General features: G+C 46.4%; 1 protein-coding gene across 2 annotated transcripts; it reads right to left on the reverse strand.

Annotated features, from left to right (window-relative positions):
* Positions 1-12596: 12596 nt before the first annotated feature.
* On the reverse strand, positions 12597-23163 carry OR6Q1 (olfactory receptor family 6 subfamily Q member 1). Of its 2 annotated transcripts, none has more exons than XM_086677338.1 (2): positions 22467-23163; positions 12597-14275 (listed from the first exon to the last, which is right to left on the reverse strand). In XM_086677338.1, exon 2 carries the CDS (start codon positions 13971-13973, stop codon positions 13008-13010), a length of 966 nt encoding a protein of 321 aa, XP_086533464.1. In that variant the 5' UTR covers positions 13974-14275; positions 22467-23163; the 3' UTR covers positions 12597-13007. The 2 variants fall into 2 exon arrangements, with proteins under 2 accessions (XP_086533464.1, XP_025784919.2); XM_025929134.2 differs by lacking the exon at positions 22467-23163 and adding an exon at positions 20191-20736.
* Positions 23164-23484: the final 321 nt, after the last annotated feature.

Raw genomic sequence — 23484 nt, forward strand, 5'->3', positions numbered from 1 at the left:
GGAGCTGCAGGGATGCAGGTGATACGGGTCAGGGGCTGCCACCGCCGGCGCCAAGGAAGGGGCTCATCAGGCTCCGAATTGCACAGGGTGTGAGAACCTGACAGCTGTCCACCTGTCTGCCTTCAGACCGCATGACCTGATGGCCACTCACCAAGCCTACCCGGCAGCCAGAGCCCTGCTGGCCGCCTGTCAGAACCGACCACCTACTCCCCAGGAGAGGGGCCTTTCCCGGGAGGCGCCTGTGCTGACGCTGGCAGTGGCTGGCCTTGGCAGGTGAGCAGCCCAGACGCCCTAATCCAACCCCTGTCCTTCCCAGCTGGCCCTGAGGCACAGGCTAGCACAGAGGAAGCAAGGTCTAACAAAAGGAGCACTGCATTTAGAGCCAGAGTCTCTGGGCTCAGATCCCTTATTATTAAAGATGTCAGGGGTCTACAGCTAGAAGAGAGGATTGGCTCCCACAGCAATGAGAATCCCTTGTTTGTAAAACTTTCAGGAATCGCGCGAGCGCTCGCTCACCGTGGAAAGCAGCGAACCCCAAAAAGCCCTGGCTTTTCCCCCAGAAAGCCAGCTGTCGTATACTCAGCAGCACGCCAGTACCCATATGAAAGCAAAATGATAGAAACAAAAGTCAGAGCGGAAGGAAAATCCTCCTAACGCTAAAAGAATGCTTTCAAACAAGGCACAGCTTCTTTAAGATGGGTTTTAGGTGATTCCATCGGGACTGTATAGTGTGAGGTTTTTAAAGGCCAGAAGAGTAATAATATTTAACACTTTTCAAGGGTCTTCTGTGCCAAGTAATGTGGCAAGCGCTTCATATGTATTAAGGCGTTCTCACCTTCAGGACGACTCTATGAGGTAGGCCCCCTTGGCATGACGAGAAAATGGAGAGGCGGAATAACATATCCAGGGGCACACCAGGCAACCTGGCTCCAGAGGCTGGGCACTGGGCCATGCTCCCTGCAGCCTCAGTAAGCGGTAGAATTCCTGGAATCTCTCAATATCCAAGCCCAACGTTGCGCCTAGCCAAGATAGTTGCTAAAACTCCCTCCTATGCTCTTACTGGGTTCTAGTGGCCTAATTCAACGTGTGTGTGTGTGTGTGTGTGTGTGTGACACAAGTATCTACCAAGCACGTTCATGCACCTTGGAGCAACATGGGATACAGAAATGTGCAAAATGTGTGCTTGCCTTCTGAGTGTCTCTGTTTCCTGATCACCAATCGTATCTGGCACAAGGAAGGATGCTAAGTAACATGTATGAAGGGGGCGATGTTATGAATACGTGGAGGAACCCACATTCATAAGACCAGCCTGTGTGTGAAGTGTCTTAGGCAACACCTGAGACTTCCAGATGTCCATTAACTTGACTTCCATTCCCCTACTCACTGCAGATGAAGGCAGACTTGAAGGATAAGAAAGCAGAGCTCTTTTTCCATAATGTGCAAAGATGAGGTGCCTTCCCCCATGCGCTGGTGAGCACGGCTGTGGGAGAACAGTCCAGGGATGGGGCCTGTTCTGTGCCTAAGCAGTTTCTTTCCTTGCACTTTCTGTCCCTGCCTCAGGTGCTCCATTAAGCCCGGAAGATTGGCTTCACCCCCAGAACACACGAAGAGGTTTTCTTCACCAAAGATGGGGAGATGCTGGGGCGCCTGGGTGGCGCAGTCGGTTAAGCGTCCGACTTCAGCCAGGTCACGATCTCGCGGTCCGTGAGTTCGAGGCCCGCGTCGGGCTCTGGGCTGATGGCTCAGAGCCTGGAGCCTGTTTCCGATTCTGTGTCTCCCTCTCTCTCTGCCCCTCGCCCATTCATGCTCTATCTCTCTCTGTCCCAAAAATAAATAAACGTTGGGAAAAAAAAAATTTTTAAAAAAGATGGGGAGATGCTGACAATGTTTGGCATTAAAAACATCTCTTTCCTCCCAGACCAGAGAGGACAGACAGCCATTGTTGGACATTTTGCCTTCAGAGCACTTCCTGGAAAAGAGCTGCAGATAAATGACAGAGCCATTATGTGGGCAGAAGGACTCCTAAAGATAAGAGCTAAGACCCACTTAAGGGCCACACCCACACAGCACCTCACAGCTCCAAGTGCCTGGCAGTATTTGTTATGTTGAACCGACTTAAATCACTTGGTCAATGGGAGGGGAGGGTGGACCATTGACTTACACAACTCAGAGACTGTTCAGCAAACAAAACCTTCCCAAACCACCCCATGGCTCCCCAAACAAAGGAGCTTGCTAAAGGCAAAGGCAATTAATGAGAAAATGGGAAAGTAGAGTATATATAACTTCCAATTTAATTCAATTTGATCTGCATTTCCCTGATGACTGGCGATGTTGCCTAAGAAGAGAAGACACATCTTCTCTTGTGTCTATTGGCCATCTGTATCTCTTCTTTGGAAAAATGTCTGTTCAGGTCCTCTGCCCATTTTGCACCTGAATTGTTTGTTTTTCAGCATTGGCTTGTGTAAGTTTTTTTCTCTGTTTTAGATATTAACCCTTTATCAGATGTATCATTTACAAACATTTTCTCTAATTGGATAGGTTGCCTTTTTGTTTTGTTGATGGCTTCCTGAGCAAAAGCATTTTATTTTGGTGTGGTTCCAATCCTTCATTTTTGCTTTTATTTCCTGTACCTGAGGACAAATATCTAGGAAAACATTGCTTAGGCCAATGTTTACCAGATTACTCACTATTTTTTCCTTCAGTCTTATAGTTTCAAGTCTCTATCCTTTGATAGGAGAATTTGGTGCATTTACATTTAAAGTAATTATTGATAGGTATGTGGTTATTGCTATTTTGTTAACTGATCCAGGCTGTACTTGTAGTTCATCTCTGTTCCTTTCTTCTTCTCTTCTAAGAGTTCATTGTTACCTATTATTTCCCTAATATCCTGCACAGTACCTGATACATGGAACACATTGGTAACTACCTGAGCAGGAAAGGGAGAGAAGGTGAAGAGGAAAGGAAAGGAGAAGGAGGTAAAGGAAAGAGAGGGAGGAGCAAAGAAGAGAGGAAGGGACCTAGTAAGGTAGAATGTTGCTGGTAATTCTTCCAAGACCTGAATTCACAGATGCTGCTCAGTCCCCCATGAAGTCTCCCCAGCACTGTCTCTCCTCTCGTGAATAGGTCCCTACCTCAATCTGCAATGAAAAATGTCCTGTGGGAACCAGGAAGTCAATCATATCTGAGAAGTCAAACTGCTGCTACAGTTGCATTGCCTGCCCCAAAGGAGAGATGACCATGACACCGGGTAAGAAAGAGGTTGCCCTTATACAGAGGGTCCAGCCTGCAGCCAGGGTAGACTTCAGACAAGACCTGATAGTCACATGATGGGAAGACTCCTTTACTGGGAAAGAAAAACCCAGGCAAGAGGAAATCAAAAAGATTTTGTCAAGATGCCCTTCCCACTTGCTACATTAAAGCCATCTAAGGCTATTAGTTCTTTCAACAACGATGAGTTTGTCCAAATTCTGTGCCTAGTTTCACGTCTGACACATCGTAGCCATTCTGTAAATATTGGGGAAAAAAATCCCTCTATTGACCTAATCTGCATTTTGCTAAGATGCCGTTCATTCAGCAGACATTAACTGGCACCTACTGTATGCAGCCACTGTTCTGGGTGCAAGGGTGATAACAACAAATGAAGCGCAGCCCCTAGACCCACAGAGCTTATGATCTCTTCAAGGAGGTGGTCCTTGTGTCCCCAGACCTGACACGGTAAAGGAACTAGACTATAAAGTGAAATCCATTGCCTTAATAAAAGTTCAAACATCAAACCATGAGACTGCAGAGGAACAATTAATTCTAACAAAGGGTCTGTAGGAGGACTTTTCACTTGAGCAACAAGTGGGATTGCTGAGGCAACGAAACATGACAAGGATAGTCCAGGCCAAGGAACACATTAGCAAAGGTTCAAGACAGGAGAGCAATAAGGAGCAGAGAGTGACTTGAGCATAGTCCCTGATGAGAGACGCAGGATGCAGGGGGCTGGATAACAGAGGCCCTTCTCTGCCAGACTCAGGATCGTGGACCCTACTCTGCAAGAACTGGGAGACACAGAATTACTTAAGTGGAGAAGCAGTGCATTTCAGTGTGTTTGGGGAGATTGATAAGCAACCCACATACTGAGAGAGAATGCAGGAGGAACAGGCTCAGAATCCAGGAAATCGTTGAAGCCACAGGATGGGGAAGGCCTTCTGTCACAACAGAAATTTTTAGCGTGGGAAAGGCAGGGACTTTGAGGATACTTTTTGCCCATTTAAAGAGAAAGGCACTGCTGAATGAAGCTGAGAAAGAGACACCAGATGCTAAAGAGAGGATGACGGAAATGGTAAATAAGAAGTCAGCCTTGAACTTGCAGATTAGAGCATAGAATCAAGCATCTGGAACATGAAGACATTACCCAGTCAAAGAAAGGGGTGAAATGAGATCCTTTGACCGCTCCAGAGCTCCAGTCACAAAACCTATCCTTAAAATCACTATGGAAAGCAAAGTTCTGATCATTTCTATCAAAGGAGTGATTTAGACATAGGTGCCTCCATTAAAAAAGAGGAAGAGATAGAAAGAGTCTGTGTACATAGTAAGCAACCCATTGAAATTCCTTAAATTAATGGGCTACTGAATGAATAAGTGCATGAATGAGTTAGCCGTCACTAGTAATTATGACACGAGCACAATGGCGGTTCGATTCAAAGGGATGAAGCCCAGAGAAGAGTTAGAGCTTCCACAGGTTATTGTGTCAATGTTATTTCACTATAGTTTGATGCATGATGAACAGCTGCTATCAGGATTTCTGCCATCTGTGTCTTCGGCCTTCAATCTGAGGACATCAGCAGCCTGGAAGGTCCACCGTAACAAGACTGAAATACACAGGACCTACCGGAAAAGCCATCAGTAGCCATATAATTGACCACGGGAAAGTTTCCAGAAGCTTCCCCATTATGTTCTCTGACCCAGTTTCTCTTTCTCCCTTCAGATGGTGCTACATGTGAGAGGCGCCCTGAGGATGAGTGGCCTGATATGGAGAAGAGCTGGTGCATCCCCAAAATGCTTGACTTCGTCTCCTACCATGAGCCCCTCGGTGCAGTGTTGGCTGTCTGCACAGCCCTGCTCTTCCTCCTTGCCCTGGCCATCTTAGGCATCTTCATCCAGCACCACCACACCCCCATCATCCAAGCCAGTAACCACCAGCTCAGCTATCTTTTGTTGTCCTCCTTGGTCCTCTGTTTCCTCGGCCCCTTCCTGTTCAATGGGCACCGAGGGCCCTTCATGTGTGCTGTGCGCCAGGCAGCTTTTGGGGTCATCTTCACAACCTGTGTGTCCACTGTACTGGCCAAGCCCGTCGTGGTCCTGGCAGCCTTCCACACCACCTAGCCAGAAACCCAGATTGGGAGGGTGGCGTGGCCACTTCTCCCTAGCACCATCCCCATTGTCTGTTCCCTGGTCCAGACAGACTTGTGTGCACTCTGGGTGATCCGATGGCCCCCACAGCCTGTGAGCTCTATGGAGCCTGGGACCACGATGATGGTAAAGTGTGATGAGGGCTCCTTGGAACTGTTCTATGCCATGCTGGGTTACTTGGGTTTGCTAGGATTGCTCAGCTTGCTGGTGACCTTCCGCACCTGCCGGCTACCTGACCCCTTCAACAAAGCAAAGTGTTTCACTCTCAGCATGTGTGTGTGCTCCTGTGTCTGGGCATCCTTCATCCCTGCCCACATGAGCACCCAAGGCAAAGACACGGTGGCCGTGGAGGTCTTTGCCATCTTAGCATCAGCAGCAGGTCTCGTGTCATGCCTCTTCTTTCCCAAACGCTACGTCATCCTTCTCCATCCTGAGAAGAACCCAAAAGAGAAAATGCTTGGCAGGTGTCATCTCAGATGGGAAGGTCAAAAGCAGACCATGGGGAGTGCTGTGTTCCCAGGGAGGCCCTCTTTGGACTGGCCACCAGGAAAACACTCCCTGTCACCCTGGTCCAGACCCCTCATTGTCACTTAGTGGCTTTTATATTGTATTTCATTCTGTCAGAGGAACATGAGACGTGTTTGCGGTAATGTTGTCCTGGATGGAAGCATCTAGTGTAATTCATCCTCTGGCCACTCAGCAACCAGCCGATGTGTGGTATGGAGAGGAGACATAGCTGTTTGGTGAATAGCTGTTTAGTGAATGAATAAGTCAATGCATGCAAAGCTAGCATTGGTAGAGATCTTGCAGAGGAGAGTGGCTCAATAGAGTCAAAGAACCCTGGCTCAAATCCTCCTAGCTTCTCCATGTTGTAGCTGTGTGAACCTTGGGATGTGGCTTAACCTCTCTGAGACTCCGATTCCACTGATGTAAAATGAGACTAAGCCTCCCTCTCTGGGCTGATATGATGAAGTGAGAAAATGTATAGGAATGCCCAGCACATATTTAACACTCAAAGGTAGGTATTTAAAGTCATCCATCCACCCTGTCCTTTCACAAGAAGAGACCCAGGTACCCAGGGCATCGTTGTGCTGATGTTAGATGAGTAAGTTTAAAGTCCTGGTTCTCCATTTACTCAGCTGTGTGACTTTGGTCAAGTTACATTACTTCTCGGTACCTCAGTTTCCTTATGTGCAAAGGAAGATAACAGCACCAATTCTGTGGGGTTATCAGCGAGGAGTAAATGAATTACTATTTATAAAGCATTTAGAACAGTACCTGGCACATAGTAAGAACTAAACAAGTATCTGTTAGATAGCTCAATAAAATTATACGTAGTGGCACGCCTGGACGTCTTGACTCTTTGCTAAATAACTAAAGCTTTTATGAGACCCTTGCTCCAAGCTAGGTCCTGAGGGGGGGACCTCCAGGAAGGCTAAAATACAGCCCTTGCAAAGCTTATGGTGTAACATTTCCAACCTAACCTGATCAGAGTAAACTAAATATATCTATTTTGAAACTGTTCTACAAGAATTAAACAACTCGCACCTCCTCTGGTCAGCTCGCTTATCTTTGGGTAGGTGGAGACAGTTGACTGTCACAGACCCAGCTGAGCAACCACCAGAGCAAAGTCTGCTCTAAATAAAGCTCTCCCACTTGCAAGAGAGTCTGAGGACGTTAACAAAGCTGACAAAGTATTGGGCATCAGTTAACTAACTTTTAGTGCTCCTGGAATGCTCTATGGGAAGGGACAGAGCTGAATGGTGCTGCACATACTGTCTCAAGGTCTGGATGCATCCACGTTTTCTTGGCGATGAGATCCATTTAAGTTCCTGCAAAAAGGGGTTTTAAATGCTCCTGTCTTGGGGTGGCTGGCTGACTTAGTCAGTAAAGCATCTGACTCTTGATCCCAGGGTTGTGAGTTCAAGCCCCACTTTAGGTGTGGAGCCTACTCAAATATAATAATAATTTTAAAAATTAAAATAAATAAAATAAAATGCTTCTATCTTGCCATGGCTGGCCGAGAATAATATTTAGGAGTGACAGTGAAGCCACCAATGAAAACAAGGATATAGATAGAGAAGACTCAATTTAGAGAAACAGAAAGCCGTAGCATTCCACAGCTTTTGACAAACATAGCTTCGAGAGCAATTGCTAAGGGGACACCTGGGTAGCTCAGTCCGTTAAGCGTCCACTTTTGGCTTTGGCTTAGGTCATGATCACATGGTTCATGAGTATGAGTCCCGTGATGGACTCTGTGGTGTCAGCCCAGAACTTGCTTGGGATTCACTCACTCCCTCTCTTTCTGCCCCTCCCCTGCTTTCTCTCTCTCTCAAAATAAATAAACTTTAAGAAAGAAAAGAAATCAGTTGCTATGGACTTCACATGTGAAAATTGAAAAGTGAGAGACCAACCAAAGACTAAGACCCCTGAAAAAGGTATTGGAATCCCAGCATAGGTGCAAAGGATAAAAAGAATATGGAATCATAGAAGGGGGTCCAGAAGGGCCTTAGGTACATAGAGCCACATCAAAGCCTACGACAATGGTTACATAATGGTACACAGCAAACTGTAGAGTTCTGATTTCAGTATGTAGATCCAGTCATTCACACCAAGTCCTAAGTCAAAGGACCTTCTCCTGGATGGCTCCCAAATAGTCCCTCACTAACAATTCAGTCAATATCCTGGTACCCAGAATGGACAAAACAAGAGGAGCAGTGCTCCTTACAGAATTCTGTGTTAGTAAGTCTTATTGCTAATTATTCATTGTGACATTCTCTGGATTCTGGTGAAGTAATGTCTATATACTGTTAGCACACCTGCCTATGTTTCACTCAACGAACAAATATACCTCCAAAGAAGAAATTATATTCTCAGAAATTCCCCATTTACAAGGGTACGTATGTTTCCTGTCATGGTTTCATAATTTATCTTCACTGCGGAATTATCTACCATTGGTAGTGGCCTTAAAAACTTTACCTGTTGGGGGGCGCCTGGGTGGCGCAGTCGGTTAAGCGTCCGACTTCAGCCAGGTCACGATCTCGCGGTCCGGGAGTTCGAGCCCCGCGTCAGGCTCTGGGCTGATGGCTCAGAGCCTGGAGCCTGTTTCCGATTCTGTGTCTCCCTCTCTCTCTGCCCCTCCCCCGTTCATGCTCTGTCTCTCTCTGTCCCAAAAATAAATAAACGTTCAAAAAAAAAAGAAAATTTTAAAAAAACTTTACCTGTTGGAAGCCTGGATGGCTCAGTCAGCTAAGCAACCAACTGTTGATCTCAGTTCAGGTCATAAGCTCCGGTTCATGAGATTGAGCCCCACATCGGGCTCTGCAAATGGAGTCCAGCTTCAGGCTCCACACTGGGCTTTCCATTGGGCTCCATAATGACAGCAAGGAGGCTGCTTGGGATCCTCTCTCTCCCTCTCTTCTCTGCCCCTCCTCCACCCGCATGCCCATGAACTCACTCTCTGTCTCTCTCAAAATAAATAAACATGAAAAAAATTAATAAATTAATCAAAAAATTAAAAAATAGAGGCACCTGGGTGACTCAGTTGCTTAAGCATCCGACTCTTGATTTCAACTCAGGTCATGATCTCACGGTTTCATGGGTTCCAGCCCCACATCAGGCTCTGCACTGACAATTTGGAGCCTGCTTGGGATTCTCTGTCTCCCTCTCTGCCCCTCCCCCACTCGTGTTGTCTCTGTCTCTCTCAAAATAAATAAACAAAAATAAAAAATAAAAACTCTAGCTGTCACAAACTTCCAGTTTAAAATAAGTCAGTGAATGTAAAGTAGAGACAGTATAAGGAATATAGTTATTTTTTTTTCTGATCATAGTTACTTTATTGTGGGGGATTTTCTTTTTTTTTTTTTTTTTTCATTTTTTCAAATTGACATCCAAATTAGTTAGCATGTAGTGCAACAATGATTTCAGGAGTAGATTCCTTAGTGCCCCTTACCCTTTTAGCCCATCCCCCCTCCCACAACCCCTCCAGCAACCCTCAGTTTGTTCTCCATATTTATGAGTCTCTTCTGTTTTGTCCCCCTCCGTTTTTACATTCTTTTTGTTTCCCTTCCCTTTTGTTCATCTGTTTTGTCTCTTAAAGTCCTCATATGAGTGAAGTCATATGATTTTTGTCTTTCTCTGACTAATTTCACTTAGCATAATACCCTCCAGTTCCATCCACATAGTTGCAAATGACAAAATTTCATTCTTTTTGATTGCTGAGTAATACTCCATTTTATATACATATATACCACATCTTCTTCATCCATTCATCCATCGATGGACATTTGGGCTCTTTCCGTACTTCGGCTATTGTTGATAGTGCTGCTATAAACATGGGGGTGCATGTGCCCCTTCAAAACAGCACACCTGTATCCCGTGGATAAATGCCTAGTAGTGCAATTGCTGGGTCATAGGGTAGTTCTATTTTTAGTTTTTTGAGGAACCTCCATCCTGTTTCCCAGAGTGGCTGCACCAGCTTGCAAAGAATATAGTTATTAACATTGTACTAACTTTGTCTAGTGACTGACTGATAGTAACTAGACTTATCAAGGTGGTCATTTCATAATGTACAAAAATACTGAATCACCATTTTGGACACCTAAAACTAATATAATATTGTGTCCATTATAATGTGAAAACAAAGTCAGAAGCCAATTAATTAATTAATTAATTAAGAATACAAACTTCAGCTGTCAATACCTACACATATCATGTACTTCATGAGCACTCCAGATTCTGCCAGGTAGGTCTTTTTTTTAAGGGAGTGATTGCTTTACAATGTAAATAATCACACTCACAAAAGCCTTTTTTTCAGTTTTTTCTTTTATTGAAGTATAGTGAATGCATAATACCATATTATCAGTTTATTTTCTTGTATCAGGTTTTATTAAACCAGGATGCACTTTTACATATGTAGGATCCTTTCTAAAAGCATGCCTCTGAGTTCTTACCATTTTAAGTAATTTATCTCAAAAATATAGATTCTTTCTTCCACAAGCTCAGAATTGTAAACCTTTACTGACACTTCCCATAGAGTTGTTCTTAGAGTCAAATCCAGAAAGCATTCCCTGGGTTTGAATTTGAGTTCTTTCTGGAACCATAAATGAGAATGTCATGACCTGGTATGATGGTTAATTCTATGTGTCAAGTTCACTGGGATAAGGGATGTTCAGTCTTTAAAATGTTATTTTGGGTATGCCTGTGAGGGTTTTTTTCTGAAGAGATTAGCATTTAAATAAACAGACTGAATAAAGAAGATTGCTCTCACTGGGTATCATACGTAAGTGATGAATCACTGGGTTCTACTCCAGAAACCAATACTACACTGTATGTTCACTAACTTGAATTTAAATAAATAATTTTAAAAAAAAGAAAGAAGAAGAAGATTGCTCTCACCAATACAGGTGGGCATCATCCAGTCCATTCAGGGCCTGAATGAACAAAAAGGGGGAAGAAGGGAGAACTTGCTCTCTTGGCTTGCGCTGGGACATCAATCTTCTCCTGCCCTTGGACATTAGTGCCCCTGATTCTTGGACCTTTGGTGTCAGACCAGGACCTACACCATAGGCTCCTCCAGTTTTCAAACCTTCAGGCTCAGCCTGAATTACACCACTGATTTTCTAGCTTCTCCCGCTATCAAATGACAGATCATGGGACCTCCCAGCCTCCATATTGTGTGACCCAATACCTATAATAAATCTCTTCTTATATCCATCTCTCAATCAATCTAAATAGATGTATAGTTATATCGTTATAGTAGGTAGGTAGATGATAGATAGATAGATAGATAGATAGATAGATAGATAGATATAGATAGATGATAGATCTTATTGGTTGTTTCTCTGGAGAACTCTTATATACCCAGTATGTTTTGTTTGTTTCCATCAGCCAGAAACCTAAAAGTCAAATACATTTTGTGTTCAAATCTACTCAGGTCAGGTATCTGAAAGTTCTGTCCTATTTCTTTCATATGAATTCTTATTTTTGATCCTGAAAGTTTCTCATCTTTGCACTGATTTTGCATCCTGCCATCATCCAAAAGAACATAAAGCTCATTACTGATATAACATTCATTAAATGAAATGTTTTTCAAAACTTATGACTTGTGCCCTTTCTGCCAACCATAACAAGTGCAGCCGCTAAGATACTGGGTTGAGTGGGGGATGTAGAGACTGTGTTGCTACGGGCACCATCATGTAACCTGCTTGCTCTTGGCCAGTTGAGAAACACCATCACAGAAAAATCTGTCCTTCCCCCGATCCAGTCAAGCTCAGCATTTTCTCCTTCCATATACTATAGTTTCTGGAATCCACATTCAAATGATGATTATAAATGTCTTTAAGATACAACTATCTACATGTAAGGAACTACTTGAATTATAATGGTCTTTTAAGCCTCACTTCAAGCGAGCTGACGCCTTCTTATATTTCAAAGAAGCAGGTTGATATAGAAGTCAGATGGGCCTATACTTCAAATAAGACAATGTAGCTACAAAGAAATTAAGTACATGGATCACATGGAAAATCAGCTATGATTCTGGGGACTTTGTGGGTGGAAACAGCTAGTCATCTGCCAAAATTTGTTCTCCTTTTTCTCCACAATAATCAAATTGGGGCTGGATACCTGGTTACCTAGCTACAGACTCTTTTCAGTACCCTGGCAAAGAGCTGGGAGCTATGGCTAATTTCTCACCAACAGAGGTGAGTAGAAATGATGGTTTCTACATCTAGTGGAGAAACCTTAAGACATGAAGTTTGTTTCCTCCTTGATCTATCCTCACCCTTCTTGCTCCCTGGAACCTCATGCTGACCATGTAGATAACAAGAAGGCCCTAGACTGAGGGTTGGCATATGGTCTGTATCTCAGCTACTCAACTCTGTCATCGTAGCACGAATGGAGCCATAGATAACACATATGGTGTGATCGTATCCTAGTAAAACTCGATTTATGGACACTGAACTTTTAATTTTATTAAGTGATTATGGGTCGGGGCACCTGGGTAGCTGAGTCAGTTGAGAATCTGACTCTTGATGTCAGCTCGGGTCATCATCTCATGGTTGTAAGATGGAGCCATGCATCAGGCTCCGTGCTGAGCATGGGATTGTCTCTCTCTGTCTCTGTCTCTGTCTCTCCCTCTGCTTCTCCCTCACTCTCTCTCTCTCAAATTAAAAATTAAAATAAAAAATAAAATGACTATGTGTCATGAAATATTATTTTACTTTTGATTTGTTTACAACCATTTAAAAGTCTAAAAACCATTCTTAGCTTACAGCTCATTAAAAACAAGTGTCGAGCTGAATTTGGCCCACGGCGCTTAGTTTGCCAACATCCTAAGGGATGTTGACACTATGGAATGAGGGAACTTCCATCTTTGCCTGTTGAGCAGAGCCACCTGCCAACCTGAAGCGCTCACCTTGGACTCTTGCAGGAAAGAACAAATCTCTTTCCTTCTTTAAGCCCCTTTATAGCTAGGTGTCTCTCGTTACACCAGATTAACAGTTTACTTTAACTAATACATAATCCATAACTCATGACCACCCAGGTCACTGCTCTGTCTCCTCGTCCTCACCACCCTCCTTCTGAAGAGCCAAGGCAAGAAAATTAGGTCTTCACCTTCCTCCTTGCTGACCTTTCCAAGACCTGAGGGACAAGGCTCGGCCCAGAGCTCCCTTCACCTCCCTGTTCCGAAGACTATAGATGAGGGGGTTGAGCATTGGCGTGACAATGGAGTAGAAGACAGACACCACCTTGTTGAAGTTGATGGAGGAGGCCACTTTGGTGCGGACATACATGAAAAAAAGAGTGCCATAGAAGAGGCTCACCACTGTCAGGTGAGCTGCACAAGTGGAGAAGGCCTTCCTGCGCTCAGCAGCTGAATGGATGTGCAGCAACGTCCAGACGATGTTGCCATAGGACACAGAAATAACCGTAGAGGAGGCCAGGAGCACCGCCAGAGAAACGAGGAAGTCTGTGGTCTCCTTCAGGGTGACATCTGAGCAGGACAAGGCTAGCAGCGGTGAGGCATCACAGAAGAAGTGGTCGATGACGTTGGGGCCACAAAACGTCAGCTGGGACATGAGGTAGATAGGCAAAACAGGTGTGAGGAGGCCCGCCAGCCAACAAGCAGCGGCCAGACGGATGCAGGCGCCCCACGACACCAAGGCCGCATATCGGAGAGGCATACAAATGGCCACATAGCGGTCATAGGCCATGGCAGCCAGTAGGAAACACTCCGTTGCCCCCAGGAAGGTAAATATGAAGAGCTGGGACAGGCAGCCAGCATAGGAGATGTTCTTGCCCCCACCTACCCCAATAAAACCAGCCAGCATCTTGGGCACTGTCACCGAAGTGTACCAGATTTCAAGGCAGGACAAGTGTGTCAGGAAGAAATACATGGGTCTACGTAGCCGGTGGTCTAAAGCCACCACCACGATGATGGCCAAGTTCTCCACCAGGGTGAATAGGTACATGGTGAGGAAGAGTGTAAAGAAGAGGGGGCGTGCTTCATGCACCCCAGCAAAGCCCACTATGACAAACTCTGTTACATGGGTCCAGTTTGGGGCATATGGCTGCATAGGTGGAAGTGAGAGTCAGGACGCTCATAACCTCACGGACAACGACAGCTCAAGGAGAACCAGTGAGGATGGCACACTGAGACATCTTTCATTTCAGAAGAGGAAAGCAAAGTCAAGACCCTGGCCCTGCCCCCGAAGAATGTATAGCCTGTGAGGAGCTCCAGAAAACAGACAATTTCAGTACAAAATTTAAAGTGCTGGATAAGGATGCCGACGTTATGGGAGGAAATAGCAGGGAAGCTCCCCCAAGTCTGGAGGAATCAGTGAATGCTTCCTAGAGGAAGTGTTGTCTCAGCTGGAACCTGGAAGAGAAGGATAAGTGAGTGAGAAAAAAGTTAGAGAGGTAAAGAGAGCACAGCAAGTATTAAACCCCGGATACCGGAGAGAAATCCGTGCATTTGGGAAACCTCAAGTAGGTACAGGTTACCATAGAAGTGAAGAGCTTAGTTTTGGGGGCGCCTGGCTAGCTCAGTCGGTTACACATCCGACTTTGGCTCAGATCATGATCTCATAGGTCTTGAGTTCGAGCCCCACATCGGGCTTTCTGCTGTCAACACAGAGCCTGCTTCAGATCCTCTGTCTCCTTCTCTCTTTCTCCCCTTGACCCGCACTCGCTGCCTCTCTCTCAAAAATAAATAAACATTAAAAAGTGGGGGGAGGGGGGGCATCTAGGTGGCTCAGTCGGTTAAGCATTCAACTTTGGCTCAGATCAGGATCTCACAGTTCGTGGGTTCGAGCGCTGCATCGGGCTATGTGCAGAGCCTGGAGCCTGTTTCAGATTCTGTGTCTCCCTCTCTCTCTGCCCCTCCCCACCCCTCTCTCAAAAATAAACAAAACATTCAAAAATTTTTAATAAATAAACATTGAAAAAAGAAAGAGCCTGGCTTCCTGATCAAGCATACCTGGCTTTAAATACAAAAGAATTTAGGGAACCTTTTAAAAAAATAATCATAGAGGGGCCTGGGTGGCTCAGTCGGTCGAGTATCCAACTCTTGGTTTTGGCTCAGGCCATGATCTCATGATTCATGGGATCGAGCCCCACATCAGGCTCTGTGCTGGTATCCAGGAGCTTGCTTGGGATTTTCTCTCTCCCTCTCTCTCAATATAAATACATTGAAAATAATAATACTAATAATTACAAAAATTTAAAAGTTCAATACAAAAGAATTTAACAGACTAGTGGAATTTTAAAATAGATAGTCCTTCTAAAGCATTTCGCACCACGTTTGGGTCAATACATAACAGAGCAAAATTTAAATGTAGACTTCTGGAGTAGAGTATGGGAGGAAGACGGCACTCATTGAGCCCGGGAGCAGGCAAGGGCATCACGGAGAGTGAGAAGCCGAGTTAAGAGAAAAGACAGAGCTGAGCTTCAGTCTGGGGGCAACAGACAGTGTTGAGTAACTTAAGGAGAGGAGCAAGGTAAGCTTCCTGCCCTTCATAAGGACCAAGTGTGCTGTGCCGAGGCAGGTTTGGAGAGGAACACGGCAGAAAGGCTAGGTGGGGAGGTTTTGCAGGCGTAGCATGGGGTGATGATGGCCGCGGGCTCGAGGCATGGGGAGCGAACAGAGCTAATAAGAGACAGAATCAATAGGACTGAGTTTGAATCCAAGTTCCACCATCAACGTGAGATATGTGAGCCTGGGAAAAATCACTCAAAATTCCCTTTTTAAAAGCCGATAATAAAAAACACAGGTGTTGGGAATGCAAACTAGTGCAGTCACTCTGGAAAACAGTATGCAGATTCCTCAAAAAATTAAAAACAGGACTAGCCTATGATCCAATAATTCCACTACTGGGTATTCACCCAAAGAATAATGAAAACACTACTTCGAAGGGATACACGCACCTCTGTGTTTACCGCAGCATCATCTACTCTACAATCGCCGAACTATGGAAGCAGCTCAAGTGTTCATCGATAGACGAATGGATAAAGAAGATGTGGTCTAGATATAGACAAGGGAATATTATTCAACCATAAAAAAAAGAATGAAATCTTGCCATTTGCAACAACGTGGATGGATCTAGGGGGCATAATGCCGAGCGAAATAAATCAGTCACAGAGAGACAAATCCCATATGATTTCATACATATGTGGAACTTAAGAAACAAGACAAATGAGCAAAGGGGGGGAAAAGAGACAAACAGACTCTTAACTATACAGAACAAACTGAGAGCTACAGGGGTGGGGAAGGGTGGGGGATGGGTTAAATAGGTGATGGGGATTCAGGAGTGCACTTGTTATGATGAGCACCGGCTGTTGTATGGAAGTGTTGAATCACTTGAAATCACCTGAAACAAATATAACACCGCATGCTAACTACACCAAAATTAAGATTTCTAAAATAATAATACTATTTTTAATGAAAAAGAGGGGAATAAGAATAAGACTACTAAGATGAATCCCTACCTTGTTTTAGATTCAGTGAAAGAATATAATGTCTCCATCATACGGCCCTTTTAAATCACAACCTCAAATTCGTTGACGTTCTTCTCATTAACAAGTGGGATCTATGGCCACTTCCCTTAAACCTGGTCTTGCTGATTGCTTGACGACAGAACAAGACAGAAGGATGCTATGCCAATTTCCAGGCTCAGGTCTTAAGAAATCGATTCCTCTCCCTGCTTCTTGGAACCCGGTCACCACAGGGTGAGGAAGCCCAAGCGGCCTGCAGAAAGGCCCACATGGGAAGGGACTAAGTTCTCCCTCCCTCAGCCAAACTCTCACTGCCCCAGCGTGCCACCCGGGTGACTGAGCCGTCCGGGAAATAGGTCTCCAACCCCCAGCTGAGCTGGCCCAGCAGACACCAGCCTTCCCTGCTGGGACCTCCCCACATTGCAGATTTCTGAGCTAAATAGGAAATTATTTCTACTTTACGCCACTAAGTTTGGGAGTGGCTTGATGTGCAGCACTATATAACTGAAACAATGGTGCCCTGGTTCCAGAAGCTTGGGTGAATTATTCAATAACTTGGGCCCTCTGTAGGAAAAGGTGTCATGTTTTGCCCATGCTCACAAATGCCTTGGGGCACCTGGGTGGCTCAGTTGGTTGAGCGTCCAACTCTTGATTTCAGCTCAGATCGTGATCCTGGGGTCGTGGGAAATAAAAAAAATAAATGTCTAAACTGGGATCTGAATTTAGGTTGACAAGGTCTAAAACCTTCCTTGTTCCTTCCCCTAAAAAAAGAATTAAGCAGGTTCCTTGTGGCTTCAACAACCCATGATTTCCTGGCAACAGAAGCACACAGAGATGGTCAGAAAAAGGTCAAAGTCTTCAGATTCCTGCATTCCTAAGTCCATTCTTTAACATCCCCACGGCGAGTGGTCTATAAACATGGGCTTCCTGGCCAAATATAACTGCATTGCAGCCCTAGAGACTTCATGCTTCTGCTGGCTCCAGGAAATTTCAGCACACAATCCCTGAATATTTCTCCCCTTTGCAATCTGGTTTATAATGTAACAGTTTGAGGGCAGTGCTTACCCTTCCTGGATGCCCTTCCTGGAAGATACTCACTACACATGCGTACTGTAGAGCCTGACTTGACTCGTTGTGTTATAAATAGGCTTCATTGCATCCCATATCCTAGCCTCTAATTAATAAAGTAAAATGGGGCGGAGGCGTCTGGGTGGCTCCGTTGGTTAAGTGTCCAACTCTTGATTCGGCTCAGGTCATGATCTCATGGTTCGTGAGTTCAAGCCCAGCATTAGGCTCTGCGCTGAGGGTGCAGAGCCTTCTTGGGATTCTCTCTCTCCCTCTCTCTCTCTCTCTACCCCTCCTTGCTTTTCTCTTTCTCTTTCAAAATACATAAATAAACTTAAAAAAATTGTTTTTAAATACAGTGAAATGGGGTGCCTGGATGGCTCGGTTGATTAAGTTACAGCTCAGGCTATCATCTCATTGTTGGGCTCATGGGTTTGTGGGTTCGAGCCTCACCTTGGGCTCTGTGCTGGTGGTACAGAGCCTGCCTGGGATTCTCTCTCTCCCTCTCTCTGCCCCTCACCTACTCGTGCTGTCTATGTGTCTCTCAAAATAAATAAATCAACTTAAAAAAATTAAAAATATCATCTGAGGGTTGTTGGGGGGGTGGGGTAGAGGGGAAAGTGGGTGATGGGCATTGAGGAGGGCACTTGCTGGGACGAGCACTCGGTGTTGTATGGAAGCTAATTTGACAATAAATTATATTTTAAAAAATAATAAATAAATAAAATCATTATAAAAAAGGGCAAAAAAATTAAAAATAAAGTAAAACAGGGCCCAGTCTTCATTTCCAAGCCAAAACCTAGTATCTAAACTACACAGTCATCGGGATCAGCTCTTTCTCTACTGCCCAAGACCCAGTTGCATACTTTGAGGCCCAAGACACTAACTCAAGCTGTCAAATGGATCGAATCGTTATACTGAGAAAACCGTTCAAAAGGCTTAAATGAAAAAAAAAAGGTTTAAATGAATAAAATACTTGAATGGATTACTTCATTTATTAACTTATATTCATTCCCTTTCATTCATTAAAAAGGGAGAAAGAATCCTACCCAATTATCTAATCCTTGGCAAATTTTGAAACCAACAGCATTTGAAACTCGTTCCTTTGTAATTTACTGATGTGATTTACCCAGACTTAGATTCTGGCTGCTTCCCCAGTCGAGCACTCCTCCAGGAGCCTCTTGCATGTCAGGCATTGCACTTAGGCACCAAGCCTATAAAGGTTCAAGAGCCCTGCCATTGAAGAGCCCAGAGTCTTTCAGGGGAGTCCGAGAACTCTCCAAACGGAACAACCACCACAAGATGAGCCCCTTTCCATGCATCTGGGAGAACACAGCAGGGACAGTTCGTCTGGCCCAGAAGGAAGACAGGATAGGTGAAACCAAGAAAGAATTTCCCAACCAGATCACCGTGTGCAGGCTGAGAGACAAGATAATCCTTGACTGACAAAACCAGGTTCAGCAGAGGAGAGTCAGGTGGGCCAGGGAGGAGAAGCGTGAGAGATGAGTCCCTGGGAAGAGGCTGTGGGCCCCCCCACCAGAGGCAGGAGGGGGAGGGGTCAGACTACTTGGTGTCTTCATAGCCCAGGTCCACCACTCCTAACCGAAATGCCATGGAAAAACCTAGGTGGAGGGCAAGGTCCAACCCAGATGAATGGATTTCTCACGGAATCGTGTGAGTCCCCAGAGATGGGTTAAACAAGGAAAGCTTTCTGGGCAAGTTTCAGGAATTGCTGAGCTTCCTCAGAGCGTTCAGGTCCTGTGTGGGTAGGAGAGGACCCTCCCTCCAAGGAGGAGGAAGAGGATGTTTAGAAGTCCCTTCCGTGGGCCACATTCTGCTGGGCTTAGGTCATTATCTCCTTTCAAACCCACAACAAGGCTGCGATCCCATGACCCAGGCTTCAGAGACGTATGACTGTTCTGGGTTTCACGCACTGGAAAAAAACAGGCTCAGAGACAGCAAGTAACTTGCATCGGATCGGAGAACCAGGAGGTGACAGAGCGCAAATGCCCACAGGCCTGGCACAAGAGCCAGTGTTCCCTGCTCAGGCCATGCTACCTCCCTCTGCCACTGCCTTTCACTGAAGGTCACCCCTGCACCCAGGCCCCCACCCCCCCCACCGTGAGGCCAACTTCTCTGTGCTCAGAGGCCCGCTGGAGAAACACCCCGAAGGCTCTGGGACCTGCAGGGACCCAGTGAGGCTCCGCGGCCCTATTAACCCAGGGCGTCCTCCCCAGGTGGAGAGAACCAGCCAAGTACAACATCGGAAGCAAGCAGCCGACAAGGAAGGGGACACTCACGGGGGACGATCGTGAATGTGACTGAATGTGGAGAGAGGCCGCCCAGGCACTTGGCCCAATTTGATGTCTTCAAAAGAAGGTGCTTCCTTGGCTAAGATTTTCCCTGACGAATAGGGGACAACGGTGTGGGGCTCACGCGGGGAAACTGACACTTCACTCCTGCAGCTGTTTGCTTGTCCAGCTGCGTGATGAGCCTGGTCAGAGAGACCGGATTTCTCCCTGTGTCCCTTCTGTCCACTTGACCTCTGGGACACTTGTCCCCTGCGGTGAAGGAACTGCAAAAGGAACTCACTGGCACGCCAACAAAACTGTCAGGAACCAGCCACCACGCCTAGTTGAGCATGAGGCGGACGGGGAAAGGCTAGATGCCCGGGGGCACCCCCACCCCCTGGCCTCCCGGTCCTGGCTCTCCTGTCTCCCCTTCCCTCTCGCTCACCGCGTGCCTACTTCTCTGCTCCTCCGGCAACATCTCACACTGTCCGTTGCACACGGCCCTGGTTCCCAGCACCGCCTCTGAGATCAGAGGATCGGAGTTTGACTCTGGTGCCAGCGGGGACCAGCTCTAGTTTGGGCAAGTCGCTTTTTCTTGCTGAGTCTCTCTTTTCACATCTTCGCCTGGGAGACGCGATACGCACGTTTGCAGGGCTGGTCTAAAGATGGAAGGAAACAGCGTGAAGTGACGCGCAGGGCCTTTGTTCTTACTGCCTTTGTTTCTCTGCCTGTGCGGCTTCCTCCTGCACTTCCTTCAATTCTCTGCGTAAGGCCACTTTAGCCCCTTCTGAGCTACCGTCTGAAAACGCAACCCCATCACTCTCCGACTCGCTTCTTGCCTTGACATTTTTGTCACAGCTTCGCTGTCACCTGTTAGACATTTATTTGTTTGTCTCTAACACCCCCCCACACGCACAAGCACAGCCCATTGAAGACAGTGCCTTTGTTTGTCCGTGACTGTGTTGCCAAAAAGAGTCACCAGGATGCACGTACCTGCATGCAATAAATTGTGATGTCATAAAAGAGGGGACACGCTCCTAGCGTCATGCTGACCCAGAGTGCTGCTTCCTTTCCACCTTCAGCTACTGGTGTCAAGGCAACAGGAAGGCAAGGAAGCCCACCAGTACTTCCAGAAGGAAGCACCATCCAGCGTGGGTGACCTCCTGCCCATCAGCCCCATGCCTGGAGAGGCCTGCAAGGCTGAGGCCTGTGGATCTGGACTAACCCACTCGCACCTGCCTGTGGAGGCGGGGGGGGGGGGGGGACAAGTGGAACTGATCTCATGTATAATTTCCTTCGCTTAGCTCCTGAACTTAATTTTAAACTTCCTGAAAACCTGTACTATATCATCTCTTTTCTTTTTTTTCTTTTTAATGTTTGTTTATTTTTGAGAGAGAGAGAGAAAGAGAAAGACAGAGGGTGAGCAGGGGAGGAGCAGAGAGAGAGGGAGACACAGAATCTGAAGCAGGCTCCAGGCTCCGAGCTGTCGTCGCAGAGCCCAACGCAGGACTCCATGAGATCATGACCTGAGCCGAAGTTGGACACTTCACCGACTGAGCCACCCCGGCGTCCCTATCATCTCCTTTCAAACTCTACTCCACTAAGCCCAGATTTCCTCTGTCCCCAGGTAGCTGCGAAGGAAAAGAAAGGGATGTAACATGCGGGGCTCCCAGGAGCCTGGCTTCAACCAGCTAGTAAGTGGCAGAGTCTGGAGGAAAATACAGCCCAGTCTGACCCCACAGCCCACCCTCTTTCGACTATGCCACCTCCCCCGGGGGGGTTAGCATTCCTAACACCAAATCTGATCAGTTAACTGAGGGCTTCTCACATTATTCTGGTAGCTTCAGTACTGAGTGGGCATGACCTGTTCCTCAAAGCTACTCACATACGGTCTCCCCATAATGGGAGCAAACGGGAAATGGAGGCACGAGAAAATAAACGGGACGTCTCTGCAGTCAGACGTGCAACAGAGAGCACCGTGCTGGGGCGAGCTGGAGAGCCCAGTGCAGCAGAAGGAAGCAAACTTTCTGAGCTTCTAGCTCCTAATCTTTACACAGGAATAATACCTACACTTCCAGTCTCCCGGGATATTATGTATATCAGCGATATAATGGATGTGCAGGCTCTTTGAAAACTTTCACGGTGTGCTCTAGGAAGATCTTATTATCTTGCTTCCATCGCTCATGGACTATGACTACTGCAGAATTTCAATAACAGGAAAGCCTAGGGGATGGGAGTCTCAGCGGAGCCCAGAGATGGCCCTGAAGCTGCTTGAATAACAAGCAAGCCGATCTTGTTTAGATTGTAGGTTAATTTGAGGTGACTCGAAGGGGCAGACAGAGATGAAGGGGTCCCAAAGCCCCCCAAAAGTCTCCTGCTCCCCCCAATCTGTGTGAACTGAAGCAAACCAATGGAATTCTGTGTGTCCCTATTTCCTCACTTGAAAAATGGGTTGATGTTTAAAAGCACAGTGACTCCGTAAAAGAACTTTCGAAAGAAGGAATGAGGTAACAAATTGGGACTACTCGGAAGAAAGGATTGGGTTATGTGAGGCCAAGAATCTTTACTCTAGGCTGGGGGTCTCTTTGGGAGGGGGTGTCCCTCCACTTGCCACTGTCTGCATGCTTTCTGGGTATGAGCTTGTGGTTTCCAGCTTTCGTGTAAACCAGAAACTAAACCACCTCCCTCCAGGTGCTCGGGCGTCTCCAAAGGGCCACTCACCTGCCCCTGGGCACTTCCCCATCTGTTCTCTGGGTGGATGGAAGACAAAGGCCCAACATGCTCAGAACCTTGGGGCTGGAGGCCAGTGCAGGTTACTGGATCTCATTGTGGCACGGAGACCCCAAATTCAAGGATCACGGCTTCTCTGAACCTGCGGAGAAGGGCAGAGATCCACCGTGAGCCAAACAAGAGAAGAAGGAGGCAAGGGTTGTCACTGGCTATAAAATGACTCACATTCCACATATGTGGCTCTTACACCCAAGGGGTCTCCCGTGGGATCGAGTCTCCACGGAGATTTGAAGCGCTCAGACAACAAAGGAAAGGAGATAACAAATCATGGAAAACTCTGCCCCAGGGGATGTGCAGAAGCTCCGTGGGAGTCCCAAGTTTGTAGACAAGCTGGACAAACACGACTGGAGGGTGAGGGGCCAACCAAGGAGGGCGCCACGCCAGCTAGACTCTTCGCCAAGGTCTCTGGATCTAAACTACTCAGGTTCAGGGTGAAATGAAATCTTGAGACTTCCACATTTATCAAGGATGCCATGAGGGCTTCCTTTACTAGAATGGACCACACATCCCCCACCTCCCCCACCTACCTGCCTGCCCTTTATCCCGCCCTTAGCTACTTCATAACTACCCTGGGCCAGGCTGTGTGCCGTACCGATGTGAAATACCCAGCCTCAGTCCTTAAGGAGCCCACAGTCCAACAAGGCCTGTGACTAAGGCTCTCTTTCATCCAGAAAATAACTGTGCCAAATTGCCTTCCTTGCAAAGAACTTCCTCCAGAGCATTTTATGATTATCTGCGGGCTGCGTAATCTCTTTCTCCAAAGAGGAAATATGACATCATTTCACTATAAAGCAAAAGGAACACCGGGGGGGGTGTGATCCTGTTCTGATCACAGGAGGCAGCTGAGCCAAAGCAAACAGCACCCTGTGGAGGACAGGGTGACATATCCTAAAACCCTAAACACACCAGATTCTTTCTCTTCGTGTCATACGACTGTGTCAGCCTAAAT

This window comes from Puma concolor, chromosome D1, assembly GCF_028749965.1.
Source record: "Puma concolor isolate L17-30 chromosome D1, mPumCon1.1.hap2, whole genome shotgun sequence".
Lineage (NCBI taxonomy): Eukaryota > Metazoa > Chordata > Mammalia > Carnivora > Felidae > Puma > Puma concolor.

Bases quoted from the DNA above. Each gene is read 5' to 3' on its own strand.
- OR6Q1 (XM_086677338.1), bottom strand. From the start codon at position 13,973: ATGCAGCCATATGCCCCAAACTGGACCCATGTAACAGAGTTTGTCATA.